Below are 20,547 nucleotides of genomic sequence, written 5' to 3' on the forward strand. Positions count from 1 at the left end.
AATCCGTGGGTGGCTGGGGTGAAACTGTGATGCAACAATGAAATGGAGCTCACTGCATTTCTCTCCACCCTGCAGAGCTCCCTCATAACAAGGTAGCACAGGAGGGCTGCCAGCTAGTGGATTCATCTGATAGGGAGGCAGAAGAGGGAGGGAAGGAGGGAGGCACTGTGGCGAAAGGGGGGAGACACTAGAGCTTGGCAGCTCTTCTTAGCAGAAACAGCTTCTCTTCCTGGTGAATTAGTTTGTGGACCACCTGTGGTTTGAAGCTCTCCCCTTATAACAGGCTTCCCTAACCCCTGTCAAGGAAGGACCGTAGCTCAGTGGCAGAGTATCTGCCTTGCATGTAGATGGTCCTAGATTCAATCCTTGGCATCTCCAGGTAGGGGTGGGAGAGGCTCCGTCTGAAACCCTGGAGAGCTCCTGCCAGTCAGTGTAGACCAGAGATTTTAAACCTTTTTGAGTCCAGTGCTCCTTTGACCAACTACATTCTTTCTGTAGCTCCTCTGTGGGATACTTGCTTTCAAAGGTTTAAAGGAGCAGCGGGGGAGGGGGGAGAGGTGTCAGTGTGCTTGCAAATCCCTTTGGAAGCTGCCTCCTGCTGCTCCTTTAAACCTCTGAAATTGAAGATTTAAGGAGCAATGTGGAGAGGGAGACATGGTTTCCACTGAATTGAAATGGATTCCCCCTCCTTGATCAAGGCACAAAGCTGTCTCCAAAGGGCTTTCAATCAGCCCAGCTCTGCGCTTTGAAGCACAGTATCATCTGAGGCTACCCTGATGTCAAGTTTGGTCCACCAAGGGGAGGGGAGATGACTATCTGGCCCAATGGCCAGGAAAGGTTCCCCACTTTTGCCTCACAGGATGCTGTGAGAGGGGTTGATGGAGACCCTGGGGTAGCTGGCTGAACTGCCATTGTGACACAGAAGGTTGGGTGGGCTGGCAGGTGGCGGCATGTAAAAGGTCACTTAAGAAGAGCCTGCAGGATCAGACCAGTGGCCCATCGAGTCCAGCATCCTGTTCTCAGAGGCCACCCAAATGCCCACAGGAAACGGACATGCAGGAATCTAGCACAAGTCCACTCCCTTCTCCAAGAGTTTCCACCCATTGGGACTGAGAAGCATTTCTGCCTCCAACTATGGAGGCAGAGCTTGGCCAACATGGCCAGTAGTCTGACCCTCCACAAAACAGCCCAATCCTCTTTTAAAGCCACCCAAGCTGGTGGCCACCCCTGGTTCCTCTGGGAGGGAGCTCTATCCTTCTAGTTGCTGATGGCTACGCTGCTCTTGTCCTCAGAAAGTAAGAAGTGGGGAATGGAGAAATCTGCCCCCTGAAGGAAGCCTAGGCCAGGGAGTAGTAAAGAAAGGAAGGGGAGAAATGAGAGTGGAAACGGGCAGAGATAAGGAGAGGGGCACAGAGCCAGGGACTTCAGAGGCAAGGGGAGTTTATGCTGATTTCAAATAAATGCATCCTTGAGGCCTCCAGAGCTGAAAGAATTTTTGCTTTCTATTGGAGCTATGTTATATTGAAGGGGGAAATGTTTCTCTGCTCAACCGAGTGACACTTCCTCTCCCCCCTCTCTTTCTGCACATTGTCATTACATCCTGTCCCCACCCCATGCAGAATCATGGCTCATCTCCTTTTGTCTCTGGACATGCACTGTGCTTCAATTTAAGTACAGATATTATTGCATAAATTATTTCGACTAGCATAAGCATAATCACCCTAATTGCTGTGTAATCTTCTTTAATTACTGTTGTATGTCATTTGCTTTGGTGCAGATTGCTCACTACAAAAAATCTGTTTGGCTTAAGGATGTTTTTGCATTCTCCCATTAGATCTAGCCTGAACTTAAAAGGGAGGAATTGTGTGTGTGTGTGTGTGTGTGTGTGTGTGTGTGTGTGTGTAAAAGACTTGTTTTGTATGGAGAAAAAGTTGTTAAGCATGAGTGCGCTGTCAGGATCATTAAAGGAGACGGATTAGCCTTACTGGATCCTAAATAAGCACATCTACTTTGTAAATTCAGTGTCCACTGGTGGGTCATGAGCACTGTAGTTCTCAAGAGGGATGGGTAAGTCTTAGGTAATGCAACATGGATGTTTGCTTATCCTTGCCTTAGACAAGCCCTGCTTAAGGAGAGCTGGGAAATGGAACCAGGTTAAGGGAGGAGCTGGCACTCAGTGTCAGAGCACAGCTGTGCATCTGGAATGTCCCAGGTTCAATCCCCAACAGCATTATCGGGAACACATTTATAGAGCTGAGGTCTGGAAGTGCAGTCAGAGTAGACCACACTGGTCCTATGTGGCACCTCCCTATCATGTCACTGAAATAACAACTTGATAACCAGGAGTGCAGTCATTCATATCACCAGCACCCACTTCCCAACAGTGTTCTCCTTTATTGCACAAAGTGCTTCTTAGGTTCAGTAGTCCTTACAACGACCCTGTAAGGCAGGTTGGTAGCATGTGGATGGCATGCCTGATGCTGCCACCTAGTGAGAAGACAATGAACTTGGACTGGCTCAGCTAGACTCAGAATGGTCAGGCTCCAGAGAAGGAGCCGGTCCCTTAAATGGCAGCCATCTCACACCTGGAGTCCATTTGGGGAGGCCCAGGTCCCACCACCCTTGGGTATTGGCCATGCTGATTGGGACTGATGGGAGTTGGAGTTCAAGAAGATCTGGAGGACACCAGGTTAAAAACTTAAGAACATAAGACGGGCCTGCTGGATGAGGCCAATGGTCCAAAGGTTCAGCATCCTGTTCTCACAGTGGCTAGCCAGATGCCCATGGGAAGCCCACAAGTGGGAGCTGAGCACAAAAGCAGTCCTCTCCCCTCCAGCATTACTGCCTCTGACTGTGGAGGCAGAGCAGGGATGGAGCAAGACCTTTAGAGGCCCTAAGCATGTAAAATATTTTGGTGCCACTGTATACAGTATATCTAACTCAAAGTATAAACAAATTTTATTTTTTTGAAATGAAACAAAACCTACAGTAAAATGGGAAATAATGTTTGTTTTTGTATACTTCCACTTTATTTATATTTGAATTTTTTCTCCCACTTTTCTAATTGCAAAATCTTTGATCAGATCCTCAAAACTAATCTTATGTAGTGCATCTGCTTCTATACTTAGTAGTGATAAGGCACCCTGCCTTGTTGCATAGTTGTTCTGTTGGGGTCTTTAATATACTTCAACTGAGAAGATGAACACCCAGCTGAGCAATTTGTGACCATTAACATTAAAATTCTGGCAATAGAAAATTTCTGTGGTGCCCCCTTCCCTTGATGCCCTAAGCACTTTCTTATTTTGCTTAATGCGTAATCTCCTCTATGAATTTTGCCAGTCCTCATTTAAAGCCATCAAGGTTGGCCTCTTATAGGACCAAGTTCCATAGATTAATTATGTGCTGCATTAAGTAGTCCCTTCTTTTAGAAGGACTTCCTTTTCTCTGTCTTGAGACAGATGTCCATGTATTCTAGTGTTATGAGAGGAGAAAAAGATTTCTCTTTCCATTTTCTACATGCCACTTTTTACATGCCTTTGCTCTGAACTGAAAAGCCCAAATGCTCCAGCCTTTCCTCATAGGGGAGTCACTCCATTCCTTTGATCATTTTGGTCAGCCTTTTCTGAACCTTTTCCAACTCCATAATATCCTTTTTGCGTCAAGGTGACCAGAGCTGTCCCCAATACTCTACCTGTGGTGGCACCGGAGGGTACTTGGAGGGCATCAGCATGGGGAAGGGAACATGTGATCCAGCCAGGGTGGGGGCTAATGATGCACAGAAGCCAGCACATCCCGCAGATAAATGTGGAAATACACCCACAGAATGTGACCATGAGGGAAATTCACAAGTCCATAAAATGGGAGGCCTAATGTCTTGTGCAGGGTTGTTGTCAAGATGACACGGTGCAGGAGGGTGGGCCATGCATGCTGCCTTGAGCTTCTTGGGGTGTGAGAGGGAACTGAGACAAATTTGAGGTCCAAGGCCTCGAGACTTGGGCATATGTACCCTGGTCCTCGGAGGGCCGCCAGCCAGCCAGCCTCCCTTCATCTTGTTTCACTCTCCTCTGGGGAAGCTCACATTTTTGCCTCCCCATCAAAAAGTACAGCCGTACAGCCATGCAGCCCTCACTCTTCCCTGGCAGCAACAGACAGAGCATATGGTACAAATTCTCAAATACATTACATTATCTCTTTAAATTATCTCTGGAGAACACATCAAGGCACATTATCTCACTTGAAGTAGGGTGTTTTGATGTGGCATCTTTCATCTAACATTTGACTCATTCCAGTCTAGCAGCAGCCACCTTCCTTGGCTGGATGCTGTGTGACCTTAACTCCTGCACACATCACCACTTTGACTTTCCCACGGGTCAAGATCCAGCCTCTTGCAATGCTCTGTACAAACTCCTATGGTTGTGTCTTTATTGGGACCAGGGCCAACTGCACTGTGTGTTCTTTAAAGGTCTGCTGCAGTTCATTAAAACTAATGACACAACAGCAGCAATCGTGATGGTGACCTCTTCATGTCAGACTCTCCGTGCTTGAATTTGGCTCTTTCTTCTTTCATGTCTCTGGGAACAAGATGTTGTAGGAGCCAGACATAAAGGAAGGGGTTAATTTCCTTCATGAGCACAAATCACCCCATGATGTTCTGAAGGAGAAGCCCAACTTCTGTACCAAATTCCAGAGTTTAACTGTGTGTGGTGTGAAGAAGACCTTTGGACTCTCTTGAATCTTCTAGCGTTTATCTTCATCTGAAAAGGAATATGGGAAGGTGCCTGATACAAAGTCAGACCCCTGCTCTGTCCAGCTCAAGACTGTCTAACTGCAAAAGGCAGTGGCTATGCAGGGTCTGAAGTAGGGATCTTTCCTCACCTTGCCTGAAGATACAAATGTAAGAACTTAAGAAGAGCCTGCTGGATCAGGCCAATGGCCATCTAGTCCAGCATCCTGTTCTCACGGGGGCCAACCAGATGCTTGTGGGAAATGCACAAGCAGGACCTAAGCATGAGAACAACCCTCTCCCTGGTATTCAGAAGTATGGCTGCATGGATGTCTCCTCCATGAATTTGTCCTTAAAGCCATTTAACTTGATGGCCATCACTGCCTCCTGCAGGAGGGAGTTCCACAGTTCTAACTAATGAGATGTTTTGCATGCAGAGTATGTGTTTTACCACTACGCCATCATCCTTCCCCAAAGATAACTGTGGATTTCATGAGATCTCCAAACTGGCTGCCTCACTTTGCTTAATGGTCAGGTTGCTCTCCCTGCTTGTCAAAGTATTTTGCCAGGACCACTCTTTTCTTCCCCAGGCAGATAAACTGTGCTAGCTTCATATGAGTAGCAAAAGTCCACAGTTGCCAGCTGGTGGCTCCCCTCCCCTCCCCTGAAGTTGACAAACTACGCTACAGGTTGGAAGTCCTCGAAAGGAGCACATGCAAGTTCTTTAGCTGACAACGATATTTTCTGAATGCTCTAATATGCTCTGTGTTATGCAAAGTTTGCAAAACTACCCAGAACTCTGCAGAATTTCATGGCACAGCACGTACCAGGGAACTAATAAAGGGGCATTGTTACTTGGATAAATCTAGCAGAAATGCTTGAAATTGATTCCCTGCTCCTTCCACTGCCCCTCCCTGCCAATGAATGCATGAGCAAACACACACACAGCCAAAATTATGTTTGCTGGAGAGAAACGAAAGCAATCAATCAATCAATCAATCAATCAATCAATCAATCAATCAGCACTACTCTGTTTGATGCTGTTTTAGGACAACTGCTCCCTCTCGTAAACCCCACACCAGGCTTAGTGCCAGACTTCAGGGGACCCTCAGCACAGGGATGCTAAAGCCCCTTCCTGCCCTGTTCCCCAACACATACACCCCATCACTCTGCAGCTGGTGCAGGATTTTTCTTTCTGTCGCTGCTGCAGAAAAAAAAGGTGAATAAAGGCAGGGGGGACATGACTGAGGGGTATAAAATTATGCAGGGCAAGGGCAAAGTGACTAGGGAGACATTTTTCTCCCTCACTCAGAACACGAAAACTCGGGAACATCCAACAAAGCTGATTCTGGACAGGCACACTTTCTTTAGTGTGTCCTGAATCAATGTATTTCTTCATGCAGCACATGGCTAAACTGTAGGGTTTGGTAACTGAAGATGTCATGAGCGCCACCAGCATGGATGGCTTTCGAAGGGCACTGGGTAAACACATGGAGCCTATCAATGGCAACTCGTCATGATGGCTGTGTGCCACTTCCAGTACCATAGGCAGTGGCCACCAGCGAGGTGCGTCCTGCTGCATTTGGTTTGTGGGCTTCCCACTGTTATTTGGTGGACCACTGTGAGAACAGGATGTTTGACTAGGTGGTCCCCTTGCAGGACTCTTATGTGCTCTCATGCCATGGTCGTAGCGGAAACATCATTTACTGCTAGGCCCTCAGGTGGCCTTTTAGCCAGGGGCATGGCATGGGGGAGCCAATGGGGCCGTGGCCCTGAGCACAGATTTTTGAGGGGCTGCAAAGCAGGCACTCCCTTCATGGATCACTGCCTTGCCGTGGCGAAGGGGCTTGAATAACTCAGAGAAGCTATGAGCTATGCCGTGCAGGGCCACCCAAGATGGACAGGTCATAGTGGAGAGTTTTGACCAAACGTGATCCACCTGGAGCAGGAACCGGCAAGCCACTCCAGTATCCCTGCCAAGAAAACTCCATGGACAAAGACAACAGGCACCAAAAAGTTATGACGCTGGAAGATGAGCCCCTCAGGTCGGAAGGTGTCCAACATGCGACTGAGGAAGAGCGGAGGACAAGTACAAGTAGATCCAGAGCTGATGAAGCGGCTGGGCCAAAGCTGAAAGGATGCTCAGTTGCGGATATGCCTGGAAGCGAAAGGAAAGTCCAATGCTGTAAAGAAAAATATTGCATAGGAACCTGGAATGTAAGAACTATGAACCTGGGTAAGTTGGATGTGGTCAAAAATGAGATGGCAAGAATAAATATTGACATCCTGGGCATCAGTGAACTAAAATGGACGGGAATGGGCGAATTCAGTTCGGATGACCATCATATCTACTACTGTGGGCAAGAATCTTGTAAAAGAAATGGAGTGGCCCTCATAGTCAACAAAAGAGTGGCAAAAGCTGTACTGGGATGCAATCTCAAAAATGATAGAATGATCTCAATATGAATCAAGGCACACCTTTTAATATCACAGTAATCCAAGTTTATGCACCAACTACTGGTGCTGAAGAAACTGAAATTGAGCAATTCTATGAAGACTTACAACACCTTATAGAAATGACACCAAAGAAGGATGTTCTTCTCATTATAGGGGATTGGAATGCCAAAGTAGGGAGTCAAGAGATAAAAGGAACAACTGGCAAGTTTGGCCTTGGAGTTCAAAACAAAGCAGGGCAAAGGCTAATAGAGTTCTGTCAAGAGAACAAGCTGGTCATCACAAACACTCTTATCCAACAACACAAGAGACGACTCTACACATGGACATCACCAGATGGGCAGCATCGAAATCAGATTGATTATATTCTCTGCAGCCAAAGATGGAGAAGCTCTATACAGTCAGCAAAAACAAGACCTGGAGCTGACTGTGGCTCAGATCATCAGCTTCTTATAGCAAAATTCAAGCTTAAACTGAAGAAAGTAGGAAAAACCACTGGGCCGGTAAGATACAATCTAAGTCACATCCCTTATGAATACACAGTGGAAGTGAGGAACAGGTTTAAGGATTTAGATTTGGTGGACAGAGTGCCTGAAGAACTATGGATGGAGGCTTGTAACATTATACAGGAAGCAGCAACTAAAACCATCCCAATGAAAAGGAAATGCAAGAAAGCAAAGTGGCTGTCCAACGAGGCCTTACAAATAGCGGGGGAGAGAAGGCAAGCAAAATGCGAGGGAGATAGTGAAAGATACAGGAAACTGAATGCAGATTTCGAAAAAATAGCAAGGAGAGACAAGAAGGCCTTCTTATATGAGCAATGTAAAGAAATAGAGGAAAACAATAGAATGGGGAAAACCAGAGATCTGTTCAAGAAAATTGGAGATATGAAAGGAACATTTTGTACAAAGATTACCATAATAAAAGACAAAAGTGGAAAGGACCTAACAGAAGCAGAAGACATCAAAAAGAGGTGGCAAGAATACACAGAGGAATTATACCAGAAAGATATGGATGGCTCGTACACCCCAGGTAGTGTGGTTGCTGACCTTGAGCCAGACATCCTGGAGAGTGAAGTCAAATGGGCCTTAGAAAGCACTGCTAATAACAAGGCCAGTGGAAGTGATGGTATTCCAGCTGAACTATTTAAAATTTTAAATGATGATGCTGTTAAGGTGCTACACTCAATATGCCAGCAAGTTTGGAAAACTCAGCAGTGGCCAGAGGACTGGAGAAGATCAGTTTACATCCCAATTCCAAAGAAGGGCAGTGCCAAAGACTGCTCCAACTACCGCACAATTGCACTCATTTCACACGCTAGCAGGGTTATGCTTAAAATTCTACAAGGAAGGCTTAAGCAGTATGTGGACTGAGAACTCCCAGAAGTGCAAACTGGATTTCAAAGGGGCAGAGGAACCAGAGACCAAATTGCAAACATGCGCTGGATTGTGGAGAAAGCTAGAGAGTTCCAGAAAGACATCTACTTCTGCTTCATTGACTATGCAAAAGCCTTTGACTGTGTAGGCCACAGCAAACTATGGCAAGTTCTTAAAGAAATGGGAGTGCCTGATCACCTCATCTGTCTCCTGAGAAATCTCTATGTGGGACAAGAAGCTACAGTTAGAACTGGATATGGAACAACAGATTGGTTCAAAATTGGGAAAGGAGTACGGCAAGGCTGTATATTGTCTCCCTGCTTATTTAACTTATATGCAGAATTCATCATGCGAAAGGCTGGGCTGAATGAATCCCAAGCCGGAATTAAGATCGCCGGAAGAAATATCAACAACCTCAGATATGCAGATGACACAACCTTGATGGCAGAAAGTGAGGAGGAATTAAAGAACCTTTTAATGAGGGTGAAAGAGGGGAGCGCAAAACATGGTCTGAAGCTCAACATCAAAAAAACGAAGATCATGGCCACTGGGCCCATCACCTCCTGGCAAATAGAAGGGGAAGAAATGGAGGCAGTGAGAAATTTAACTTTCTTGGGCTCCATGATCACTGCAGATGGTGACAGCAGTCGCGAAATTAAAAGACGACTGCTCCTTGGGAGAAAGGCGATGGCAAACCTAGACAGCATCTTAAAAAGCAGAGACATCACCTTGCCAACAAAGGTCTGTATTGTAAAAGCCATGGTTTCCCCAGTAGTGATGTATGGAAGTGAGAGCTAGACCATAAAGACGGCTGATCGCTGAAGAATTGATGCTTTTGAATTCTGGTGCTGGAGGAGACTCTTGAGAGTCCCATGGACTGCAAGAAGATCAAACGTATCCATTCTGAAGGAAATCAGGCCTGAATACTCACTGGAAGGACAGATCGTGAAGCTGAGGCTCCAATACTTTGGCCACCTCATGAGAAGTGAAGACTCCCTGGAAAAGACCCTGATGTTGGGAAAGATGGAGGGCAGAAGGAGAAGGGGACGACAGAGGACGAGATGGCTGGACAGTGTTCTCGAAGCTACGAACATGAGTTTGACCAAACTGCGGGAGGCAGTGGAAGACAGAGGAGTGCCTGGCGTGCTCTGGTCCATGGGGTCACGAAGAGTCGGACACGACTAAACCACTAAACAACAACAAAGCAGGCACCCCCCCATGCAGGCACCCCCAGCAGAGCCTAGTGCTCCTCTCCTGGCATCAGAGAAACTAATGCACACGGAGAGGAGCATTGGGCCGGGCTGTGCTGGGGGCACTGGCGTGGGGGCAGCTGGTTCATGCCCACCAAGTGCCACATTGGCTGGCCAGGCTCCCCCACTATGCAGGCAGGCAGGTGGCACAGCGTGGCCCTGCTTGGCTCCAGTGCTGTGTGGGATCGTTCCAGCAATGTCAGTGTTGAGGGCTGGAGTGCCATGGTGGCCTCCTTCACCCTTCATGCACACACACCCGGCACATGCATGCGCACCCTCCGGAGTGCATGCACCTGCCCTGGGCACCATAAGCTCATGCAACTCCACTGCTTAGATGCGTGGCTAGATCTTTGTGGCAACATTTTCCCAATGGTGAAAATGAAGACCGTTTTTCACAGAGAGGTGCATGTTGAGCAGAGGTGGGATTCATCTTTTCACCTGGTGCTGATTGTTTTTAAACTCCAACTCTTTCCTCCATTCAAGCTCATTTCCTGCTGCTGCCACCACTTACGTTCCAAAGGCATGTTTAGTCCTGAAAATACCCACCTAGGAATCTGAGGGCAGGGAGAGATAATCTGGAAGGGGGATGAGCTGGAGCACAAGAACAGCCAGTGGTTAAGCGCAGCCTTACTGCAACAACTCCTCTGTTAAAATCTCAATCTCCGCCCCACCTCATATTAGCAGTGCTGTTTAAAAAATGGCATTTGAGGGACTGCTGCTTTGGGGGACTGGGGGTCTTGCTAAGTGACTCTCCTGCTTTGGAGCCTTTGAAACAGAGAGAAGAAATCCCCAGAGGAGAATCGCCTGCGTACATTCAAGATGTTTGTTCCCTGAAAGGACCTGCAGACCTTTATTAGAGCTGAATATCAGCAAGCGACGCACGTTGTGAGTAAATGCCATTGCTTGGAACTGGTCTTTGAAAAATTAAAGTTGAAGAGACCTCTAAATATTTGACATTTGCAGAGAGAGAGAGAGAGAGAGAGAGAGAGATTTTATATATGGTTTGCTTCTCTTCCAGAATGGCAAGGATTAGGAAGATGATCCATGGAGAAAATAAGCAAATGAAGTCAGCTCAAGACAGACTTCGTTCAAAGCTGCAGTTACTGGCTGCTGAGCAGCCTTCCAAGTCAGCCTGAGGTAGTATGTGCTAAGAATGGAAGGATCCCTTGGCTGGATCAGGCCAAAGGCTAATAATAATAATAATAATAATAATAATAATAATAATAATAATAATAATACCTTTATTGTCAATATACAACCTGTGTACAATGAAATGAACCAAACCTACCCCCCAGCAAACACTCAATCTCATTGCACTCTGTGTGCTTGTTGCACAACGCACCAACCCCAAAAGTCAATTGCACTATATTATTTTCCGTTCAGCAGCCTAACAGCCCACGGATAAAAACTGTTTTTTAGCCTGTTGGTACGACCGATTATATTTCTATATATCCTGCCAGAGGGTAGAAGATTTAAAAGGTGCTGGCCAGGGTGTGAATCATCCCTGAGAATTTTTCTCGCTCTCCTAAGGCATCTATCCCTTGCGATATCATCTAGCGGGCTCAGGGGACAGCCCATGTGCTGTGTTCATCACCTTCTGTAAAGACTTTCTGTCCGTGGCTGTCAAGCCAACGTACCACACTGTGATACAATATGAGATGACACTTTCTATTGTGGACCAGTAGAAGGAGGTCATCAGTTGTTGTTTAACATTGTTCTTTCGCAAGACCCTGAGGAATTGGAGTCTCTGTTGGGCCTTCCTAACAACCTAAGTTATATTGTTTTTCCAAGTGATGTCTTCACTAAGATAAACTCCCAGGAATTTAAATGGACTCTCTCCACACAATCCCCCCTCCCCCGGATATACAACGGGGCTAGTTCCCCTCTCTTCCTCCGAAAGTCCAACACCATCTCCTTTGTTTTGCTAATATTTAGGTGCAAGTTATTCTTTAGGCACCATGTAGATACTTTTTGAACCTCCCCCCATACACTGATTCATCTCCACCTGTAATTAGACCCATTATGGTAGTATTATCTGCAAACTTAATAACTGCAGTAGATGGATCAGATGAAATACAATTGAGTTCACACAATGGGTCAGACAGAGGCAGGGCCAGAGCACAGCAGCAGCTCCCAGGATCTGGGATCCAGCAGCACATTGGCCCTGATTTTGGAGGCTCTACCCCTCCCCTCTATGCTAGCCAGGGTGGAAGGGATGGTTGCCAGGTCCAACCCACAGAGAGGTCCACCCTTTGTATCAGAGGGAGGGGCTGGATAGCATTGCCAGAATTTACACAGCCCCCATTGCCCTGCTCAGCACACCAGGGGACTGACTCCTCAGCAACTAAAAAATAAAAATAAAAAAATCTCCCTCAAGTTAAAAAGATCACACATAAAGTGTTGCAACTTTTAATTACAGTACTATATAAGGTGAACACCCGGGGGAGGAGGGGAGCTGGGGTTTGCTCACTGACAGATCTAGATTACAATTCAGGGCTAGAATCTCCCTAATTAGTGTGTTTGGGGGAAGGGAAGGTAACGTCTCAAAATGCAGCAAGCTCACATGGCCTCCATTTTCTAGATCACACTCCAGTCGGAGGAGTCAGGTCAGGTCTGGATTGTCTCAAGTTGGGGCTGATCTGAATTGGATCCAGGGAATGGAGGTGGACATGCACAGCCCTAGTTTCTACAAACCTGTTGCATTGCTCAGAAGACACCCCTTTTCGTACACTTAAGAATGAGTCTCACCTCAGGCTCTGGGTACCACGGCTGTCCACGGTTTGCCTGGATGGAGAGGACCATGCCGATGCCAAACTGGACCACGATTTGACGCTTTCTTCAGGTTCCAAGTTCAAGCTCATGGTTGACCCCAGACTCAGCTGACTCTCGCTGTAAGCAGAAGAACACAGAAGGGTTGTTGTGAGGTTAAATGGGCAAGGAGAGAGGCCTTTGCCCACCCGATGCCCTCTGGGTGTTTTTTGACTACAACTCCCATCAGCTGTAGCCACCATGGGTTGTGGGGCAGTGCATGCACGCCACCCTGAATTGCCTGGAGGAAGGGTGAGATGGCACAATGGAAGTTCATAACAAATTTGAAAGAATCTAAGAATCAAGAAGCTGTTTAAGAAAACTGCAAATATTTATTTCCACGGTCACAACAATTATGCACAATCAGCTCCTGTGCTTTGCAAGTGCATTTGCTTTGAACATTTGTGGTCTTGCATTATAACATATTCATATGATTTTTCCATATATGATTATTGATAGGTAATGCAATTATTGTTTATGTTGTCTCAAGCCCTTGATTAGTTGCATCAGGTGTGCCTGAGACAACACCTGTTGTATTTGTGAGGGATTCTATTCAGGGGGTTGATGAATAGTGAGAGTGGAGAAACCAGTTAAAGTTGCATTTTCAGCTGAATTTGGGGAAACCATTTGAAGCATCTGTTGTGTTGAGCTATTTCAATTGCTTTTGTTTGATTTGCTCACGGCCAACTGCTGAAATTCTGTAAATTTTGATAATAAACCTGATTTGCAATGGGGGTGGAATATTTTTAATTGCAACTGTAGATGAACTTCGGCAGGCTGTGGGCTGGAGACACATCCCTTCCACCCTGGCTATAACAACAAAGTATAGTTTGTTATAAACCAGAAAGTGAAGCTTGAAATCTCTTCCCTTCAAGTGCAAAGTGGAGATGTTATGTCTGAACCAAGCCAAATTATGGGGGCCTTTTTACAGACAGGGCTTTTTACAGATCATAGAATCATAGAGTTGGAATAGACCACAAGAGTCCAACCCCCTGCCAAGCAGGAAACACCATCAGAGCACTCCTGACATATGGTTGTCAAGCCTCTGCTTAAAGACTTCCAAAGAAGGAGACTCCACCACACTCCTTGGCAGCAAATTCCACTGTCAAACAGCTCTTACTGTCAGATAGGGCAGGAAAGTGGTTCTTGCACCAATCACTTTGTGGATGTAAAATCTGCATTGTTGGGAATGGGGGGGGGGGGAATAGCTCAATGGAGAGTCCCTGTCCTGCATGCAGAAAGTCTCTGCTTCCATTCCGAAAGGCATCTCCTGCCTGAAACCCTCGAGAGCTGCTGCCAGTCCATGTAGGCAACACTGAGATACACAGGCCAATAGCCTGACTCTGTCTAAGGCATCTGCCTACGCTGAATGCTCAATTGCACCACATATATCCCAACTTTGTTTTCTCTTCTACATGGACAATTATAACAATCCAAATGCATATCCATATATAGAGATTACCCTGAATCTCACAACTTCCCCCCACCCCCTCCATGGGTCCTATTATTGTTGCAGGAATTTATGTATAGGTTGGGGGGGTTACCCCTCCAGCAGATATCATGCACATGCAGCCCACTACCAAAACCAGCACAATTGCTTTTGTGACTTTTGTGAATTGTCCCCACAAAACACCCCATCACAGTTTCAAAGGGCCTCTGCTGCACGATACCAAATGTAACAATTCGCTGATAAATGTATCTAAGTACTGGCTCACTGGGAAAACTTCAGAAATTCCTATAGACATGTGAGCTCAGCTACTCAGCAGCCCCTCTGCCTGAGTGATAATTCCTGGCATCCTGATACCTGAGTGCCAGACAGGTAGCCATTCCAGAAATAACAAACCCAGATGAAGACAAAAGGGTGTGATTAACTTGGCTGGGAAACAGGGAAATGTAAATATCTCTTTTGTTACATTGATGGGTGTTTGGTGGAGGGCAAGGAGAACCATGGGGTAGGGTCCAGGATGCTCAAATTACTGCCACCAGACCTCCCCTTTCATGATATAACCATGATGTATGAGTGATGTAGTTTGGGGGGAGGGTAACATGGGGATTAGCAGCTAATAAAAGTTTGGGGGCTCTTTTGTTCAGGGCTTCCATCTTGTTCCACCTGGTGGCAGGTGGGAGTCCTCAATAAAGACCAAGCCTACTGGCTGCTGTTTTGCTCTGGTATTCCTGGCTGGTGTCCTTTTTTTTGTCCAAGGGAGCTCTCAGATTTCTCTGTTAACAGTTTCCGTTAACATTATCAACATTTACAACTGCATATTTTTCCATACTCTATATTTTATTTCAATCCAAATTATCGATAGTATCTGTTACATTACAAGTAGATTAAAATCCTGCTAGTTGTTTCCATTTGCTTGCAGTGGTCTCCTAGATATGTTATAATTTTTTCCAATTCTTTTAAAAGTTTTTGTCCTCTTGGTTTCTGAGTTTACCAATCAGCTTTGCCATTTCAGCATAGTCCATCAGCTCAACTTCTCATGAACTTTTGAGGTATCTCCTCCTTCTTTATGACCCATTGAAAAATCAAGCTGGTTCTAAAAACCTGAAGACTATCCCACTACTGAACCTATTGAGACAATAGAAACTCCCATTTATTTGCAGAGGCAGGAGGGCAGAGATTGAAGAAGCTGTTAATATCTGCTGTATGTTAAGAGGCATAGCATTTGGGAAGATCAATGTGGGCTCAGCAAACGTAAAAGGGGATAAATCTGAAAAATTGATTGGAAGCAAATGGAAGGACATGGCCCATCTCTCTCACCCCCCCCATATTTTGGCTGCTGTTCAATGAGTGTACTTTTTGCAGTTGTTAATCAATGTGTTTTATCCTCTAGTCCCACGTAAGCTTGAATCAGGCATTTCCCATTGGAGTTCACTTACGTGTCTCCTCTTGAGCTGAGTGATTCTCGAGCCGTCTGAACACTACAAGGGAGAGAGGAGAGAAAGACAGGGATCAGTCACTCTTCCCAGTGAGGACTAATATCTGTCCATCCCTTCTACAGCAGACTCCCCTGAAACAGAGACATGCACTTGCCCCCGGCAGCCCTTTTGCTGGAGGAAATGTTCAGAAGCATCTTCCTTTAAGGAAAGGGTGGGAGCAAAGAACCTTCACTTTTTAAAAAACCTGTGGGGGAGTCTAAGTGATTGTTTTTATTTAGGAAAATCTTATCATAAAGCAAAGGATCCCTGTGGTACCTTTATTTGCACACAAACACGCAAATACACACACACACACACACACACGCAAACATCCCACCTTTCCTCCAAGGAGCTCAAGGTGGCATACCCTCATTTCATTCTCACAACCACCCCGTGAGGTAGGTTAGGCTGAGAGAGGCCGTGATGGGCCCAAGGTCACCCAGTGAGCTTCATGGCCGAGAGGGGATTTGAACCTGGGTCTCCCAGGTCCTAGTCTAACATTGGCTCTCCTAGACCTTTCCACAGAACTTTACAACAGTAACACTTTTTGCTTTGCTAACCAACCCCAGGATTAGGGTTGCAATAGACCAGGAGTCAGCAACCGTTTTCAGCCGTGGGCCGGTCCACTGTCCCTCAGACCTTGTGGGGGGCTGGACTATATTTTGGAAAAAAAATATGAACGAATTCCTATGCCCCAGAAATAACTCAGAGATGCATTTTAAATAAAAGGACAAATTCTACTCATGTAAAAACATGCTGATTCCAAGACCATCCATGGGCCGGATTGAGATGGTGATTGGGCCGCATCCGGCCCCTGGGCCTTAGGTTGCCTACCCCTGCAATAGACGGTCCTCGTCCGACACTCTAAACACGACACCATATATACGCATCCCTAATTTGTGGTGAAAGAAAGACACAGCTACAGATGAGTGAATGTGTCAATTTCAGTTTCCCTCAGCTTCTCATTTTCCTAATATTAATTTCAGTTTGCCACATTTACACAGTCCAAAGTGCAAAATTCACCAGCATTTTAGTATAGAATTCTCCTAACATACACATTTTGCAAGCAATCTCCCTTATATAATGAAGATTTGTATACTATTTTCAGTATGATGTGCATTCCAAAAGATAGATGCATTTCAGTTAGTGAACTGTTTTCCATTAGCACCAGGGAATGGTGGAAAGTTATTTTACAGAGGCCAACAGAGCATGGGAAATCGAGCATGTGATCCCTTTGTGGTGCCCTTTCCCTGCAACCTGCTAACACTCACAGGCAGGGAACCTTGAGGCCTCCAGATGTTGCTGAACTACAACTCCCATCAGCTTCAGTGAACATGGCCGACGGCCACAGACGATGGGAACGGCAGTCCAGCAACATTGGGAGGAGCCCCTCTGGTGCTGTAACTCCACCAACCCCTGGAAAAGCTGAGATAGCAAAGATGTTCTGGGTTGGGCTCCTGGAGGATGGCTCAGCATCCCTCCAAGCGTGCAGGGGAAGCAGAGCCCAACTTTGAGCAAGGCAGGCCTACGTGAGAGGAATTTGCTGGCTGCTCCTGGGCAGGGTCGGAATAGTTTGGCTGCTCACAGAAAGTTTACATTGTGAGTGGCCCCTGCTGTCATGTTTGCCTTCACTTCATGTCATTCGTTTTATGCATTTTATTTGACAGAGAAGAAAGCACCCAACTGCCAATGAGAGAGGGAGAGAGAGGGAAAAACCACAACCAAATTGGGAGTGAGAGGGGGAGACACACAAAACAAAATGCTTTTCCTTTGAAGCCTGGCTGCTCAGAAACCATGCCAAGGCATGCGCTTCTGAATAGAAGTCTGGTAATTATGGCAGCTGCAAGCCAAATCACTTACACAGTGGCCTCCATCCATAAATTCTCGCCGGCTGAGGAGAGCTCCTCAGCCGGCCACTTGCAAGGCTCAGCTTGGCTTGGCTCTGGGCTCATGTTTGCCAAAGTATTCTCTTACCTTGCAAAGGAGCTGATATACTGTTGTTATATCTGTCTGACTTGAGAGACAATGGACTGAGCCTCTGGGGTTGAAATCAGACTGCTGTGTTAGCACCGGTGACCTCCCTGGGGCACAAGCCCAGGTAGGGTGTCTGGAGGTCCTGAGCTGCCCAAATGACAAGACCTCCTCTCAGTCTTGCTGATGTGGTCCAAAGGAATGCAGAGCAAGACATTTGGCACCAGCTTAGTTGCAGGAGTTGCTAATAACAACTGGACAGCCCTCCCTGGGATGCATGACAAATCTGTCAAGTTCAGTCTTCGTTTCACTTTTTTCCCAATATTAAGGTCACTTTGCTATGTTTCCACATTCCATCTGCCTTTTTTTAAGGCCTCATGAAAATTTGTCGGCATTTTACTTTGCACTTCTCCCAATACACACATTTCTTCAAACAAAGCTCACAATAGTGCATGTTTGTGTGATATTTTAATAAATATATGCATTTTATACATAATACCTTGTGGGGAAACTGCAAAAAATTCAGATACAGTGGTACCTTGGGTTAAGTACTTAATTCGTTCTGGAGGTCCGTACTTAACCTGAAACTGTTCTTAACCTGAAGCACCACTTTAGCTAATGGGGCCTCCCGCTGTTGCCGCACCGCTACTGCATGATTTCTGTTCTCATCCTGAAGCAAAGTTCTTAACCCGAGGTACCATTTCTGGGTTAGCGGAGTCTGTAACCTGAAGCGTATGTAACCTGAAGCGTATGTAACCTGAGGTACCACTGTAATTTAAATTCTACAAAAAGTGTCTTAGCTACAAGGTGAGGGGCATTGCCCCCTCCTTCAGGCTTCCCTCAATAATCCTTCTGCATCCCCCCAAAATTGGTGTATTCCACAGCTCAACCTGTGTATCAGTGTATCAGTGTATGATGGTGTATCAGTGAAGGAATTAGCCCTCTGGTTTAGCTTGCCTCTGGGCACTGAATCCTCTGTTTGTCTGGGTGGTTTGTAGAAAGTTCTTTTTTTTTTAATAACATATTTATTAAAATTTTCAAAAAATCCAGAAAAAAGAAAAAGAAAAGAAAAAAAGAAAACATTCACAGTTTAAGCCTTATTTTCAATGACATATTTCCAAGACTTCCCCACACCTCCCCTTCTTGTATTCCAATTCCACTTATTTGGTTCAACAAGTTCTTATGTTTGTAGAAAGTTCTTGCTATGAGCATGGCTGGGACAGTTTAGATTTCAGCATCATCTCACCCACCCACTACAGGTTGCGATGAGATCATCACAAGCCTCTTCTTTCTCCCTGAGATTTCCAGCAATGCCTTATGGCCTGTTTGTACAGGTCAGTTCACACAGAAGGATGGCTTCATTTTGGTTCACACACAGTTTCAGAGACCAGGAATCAGGCAGGTTCACATTAACATGAGAATTGACCCATCTTCATTCCCGCTCTACCTGCCATGGATTACTCTAACCCTTTTTTAAAACTACCTTAGCCAAAGGCCAGGAACATGTCTTGTGGCAGTGAGTTTCATAGTCTCATCTAACTTTGCACATCTATGACCTTCAGGGGGCAGGAGCAGCTTCAGGTGGACTCGATGCAGCACATGTCTCAACCTCACGGCTCCTGATTATGCACAGTGGAACCCCAGGAGGCATCAGATTGAGGCCAAGTTGCTGTCGCCGCTTTTGTTTTGCTTTTTAAAGGTTCTTTTGTTGTTTTCAGCTCCTGGGACCAGTTCCCTTTCCTGCTCAATACCCTCACCCCAGAGTCAAACACTAAAGGTCAAGTTCCCATCCACCAGGAGGAAGCGTGGAAATGCACTGGCTCCAGACTGGTTTCTCTCCACCTCGTGCACTGAGTCATCCCTCTGCAAAGTGAGTCCATCACGTGATGCTGCCACAAAGATGAAATGTTTTCAGCAGAGACTCAAGGAGCTGCTCTGCTCTGCTCTGGCCTTTGACAAATTAGGAGGGGAAATCTCACTGAGAGAACTTGCCTGGCCCTACACTCAAAAAGCCACAAGAAAAGCCTCCTGGATCAGGCCCATGGCCCATCTAGTCCAGCATCCTGTTCTCTCAGGGGCCAGCCAGATGCCCATTATAGGAAGCCCTCTCCTTTCCTGGATCCATTGGAGCAATGGATCCAAACTACAAGAAAGAAGATTCCACCTAAACATTAGGAAGAACTTTCTGACAGTAAGAGCTGTTCGACAGTGGAATTTGCTGCCAAGGAATGTGGTGGAGTCTCCGTCTTTGGAGGTCTTTAAGCAGAGGCTTGACAACCATATGTCAGGAGTGCTCTGATGGTGTTTCCTGCTTGGCAGGGGGTTGGACTCGATGGCCCTTGTGGTCTCTTCCAACTCTATGATTCTATGATTCTATGATTCCTGTGGTGTCTAGAAACTGCTTTGCAGCAGTATCACTGCCTTCAACTGTAGATGCAGAGCATGGCCATTGGCAGCCCCCTTCGCCATGAATTAGTCCAATCCTCTCTTAAAGCCATTTAACTTGATGGCCATCACTGCCTCCTGTGGCAGAGAGTTCCATAGTTTAGCTATGCACAGCATGAGGGACTCTACCAATATTTAGCTACACTGGATAACTCTCTCTCTCTCTCTCTCTCTCTCTCTCTCTCTCTCTCTCTCTCTGTGTGTGTGTGTGTGTGTGTGTGTGTGTAGTTTAAATTCTATTAATGTTTAATTGTTTTTAAGTGATCCCCACACACACTGCCTTTGGTTTTAGCTGTTCCTATTTTATCTGTAAGCTGACTTGAGTCTGTCAGGGGAAAAGGCAGGACAACAACAACAATAACATCCATGAGTTCCAGGGGAAAAACCTCTTCTTCCACTCTCTCCATGCAATGCATAATTTCATGGAGTGTGGTTTGTTCCATGCTCAAGTTAGATCAGGCAGCGGGGAAGCTCTAAAAGGAAACCCCTGTCCTAAAAGATGGAAGCTGTATCGATGTGTATCTGCACACAACACACCATAGGAATCTGCCTTCTGCTGAGACAGATCAGTGCTGTCTGCATTGACTGACAACGGTTC

At 46.1% G+C, this 20,547-nt stretch overlaps 1 protein-coding gene across 14 annotated transcripts in view; it reads right to left on the reverse strand.

Annotated features, from left to right (window-relative positions):
- Nucleotides 1-20,547, reverse strand: part of MYO18B (myosin XVIIIB) — a 362,275-nt gene that overhangs the window by 25,585 nt on the left and 316,143 nt on the right. For 12 of the 14 annotated variants that reach the window (XR_013390943.1, XR_013390944.1, XM_077920002.1 and 9 more), the window contains 2 exons: nt 15,495-15,536; nt 12,552-12,692 (listed from right to left, as the gene is read on the reverse strand). Coding sequence is in view for 12 of the 14 variants with exons in the window: in XM_077920002.1 (XP_077776128.1) it covers nt 12,552-12,692; nt 15,495-15,536 (183 nt within the window). In the remaining 2 variants the exon portion in view is untranslated. Of the gene's footprint in view, nt 1-6,850; nt 6,882-12,551; nt 12,693-15,494; nt 15,537-20,547 lie in introns of those variants that run through there. The other 2 variants (XM_077920008.1, XM_077919998.1) reach the window with 2 other exon arrangements.

The sequence above is a fragment of the Podarcis muralis genome, chromosome 16 (genome assembly GCF_964188315.1).
Source record: "Podarcis muralis chromosome 16, rPodMur119.hap1.1, whole genome shotgun sequence".
Lineage (NCBI taxonomy): Eukaryota > Metazoa > Chordata > Lepidosauria > Squamata > Lacertidae > Podarcis > Podarcis muralis.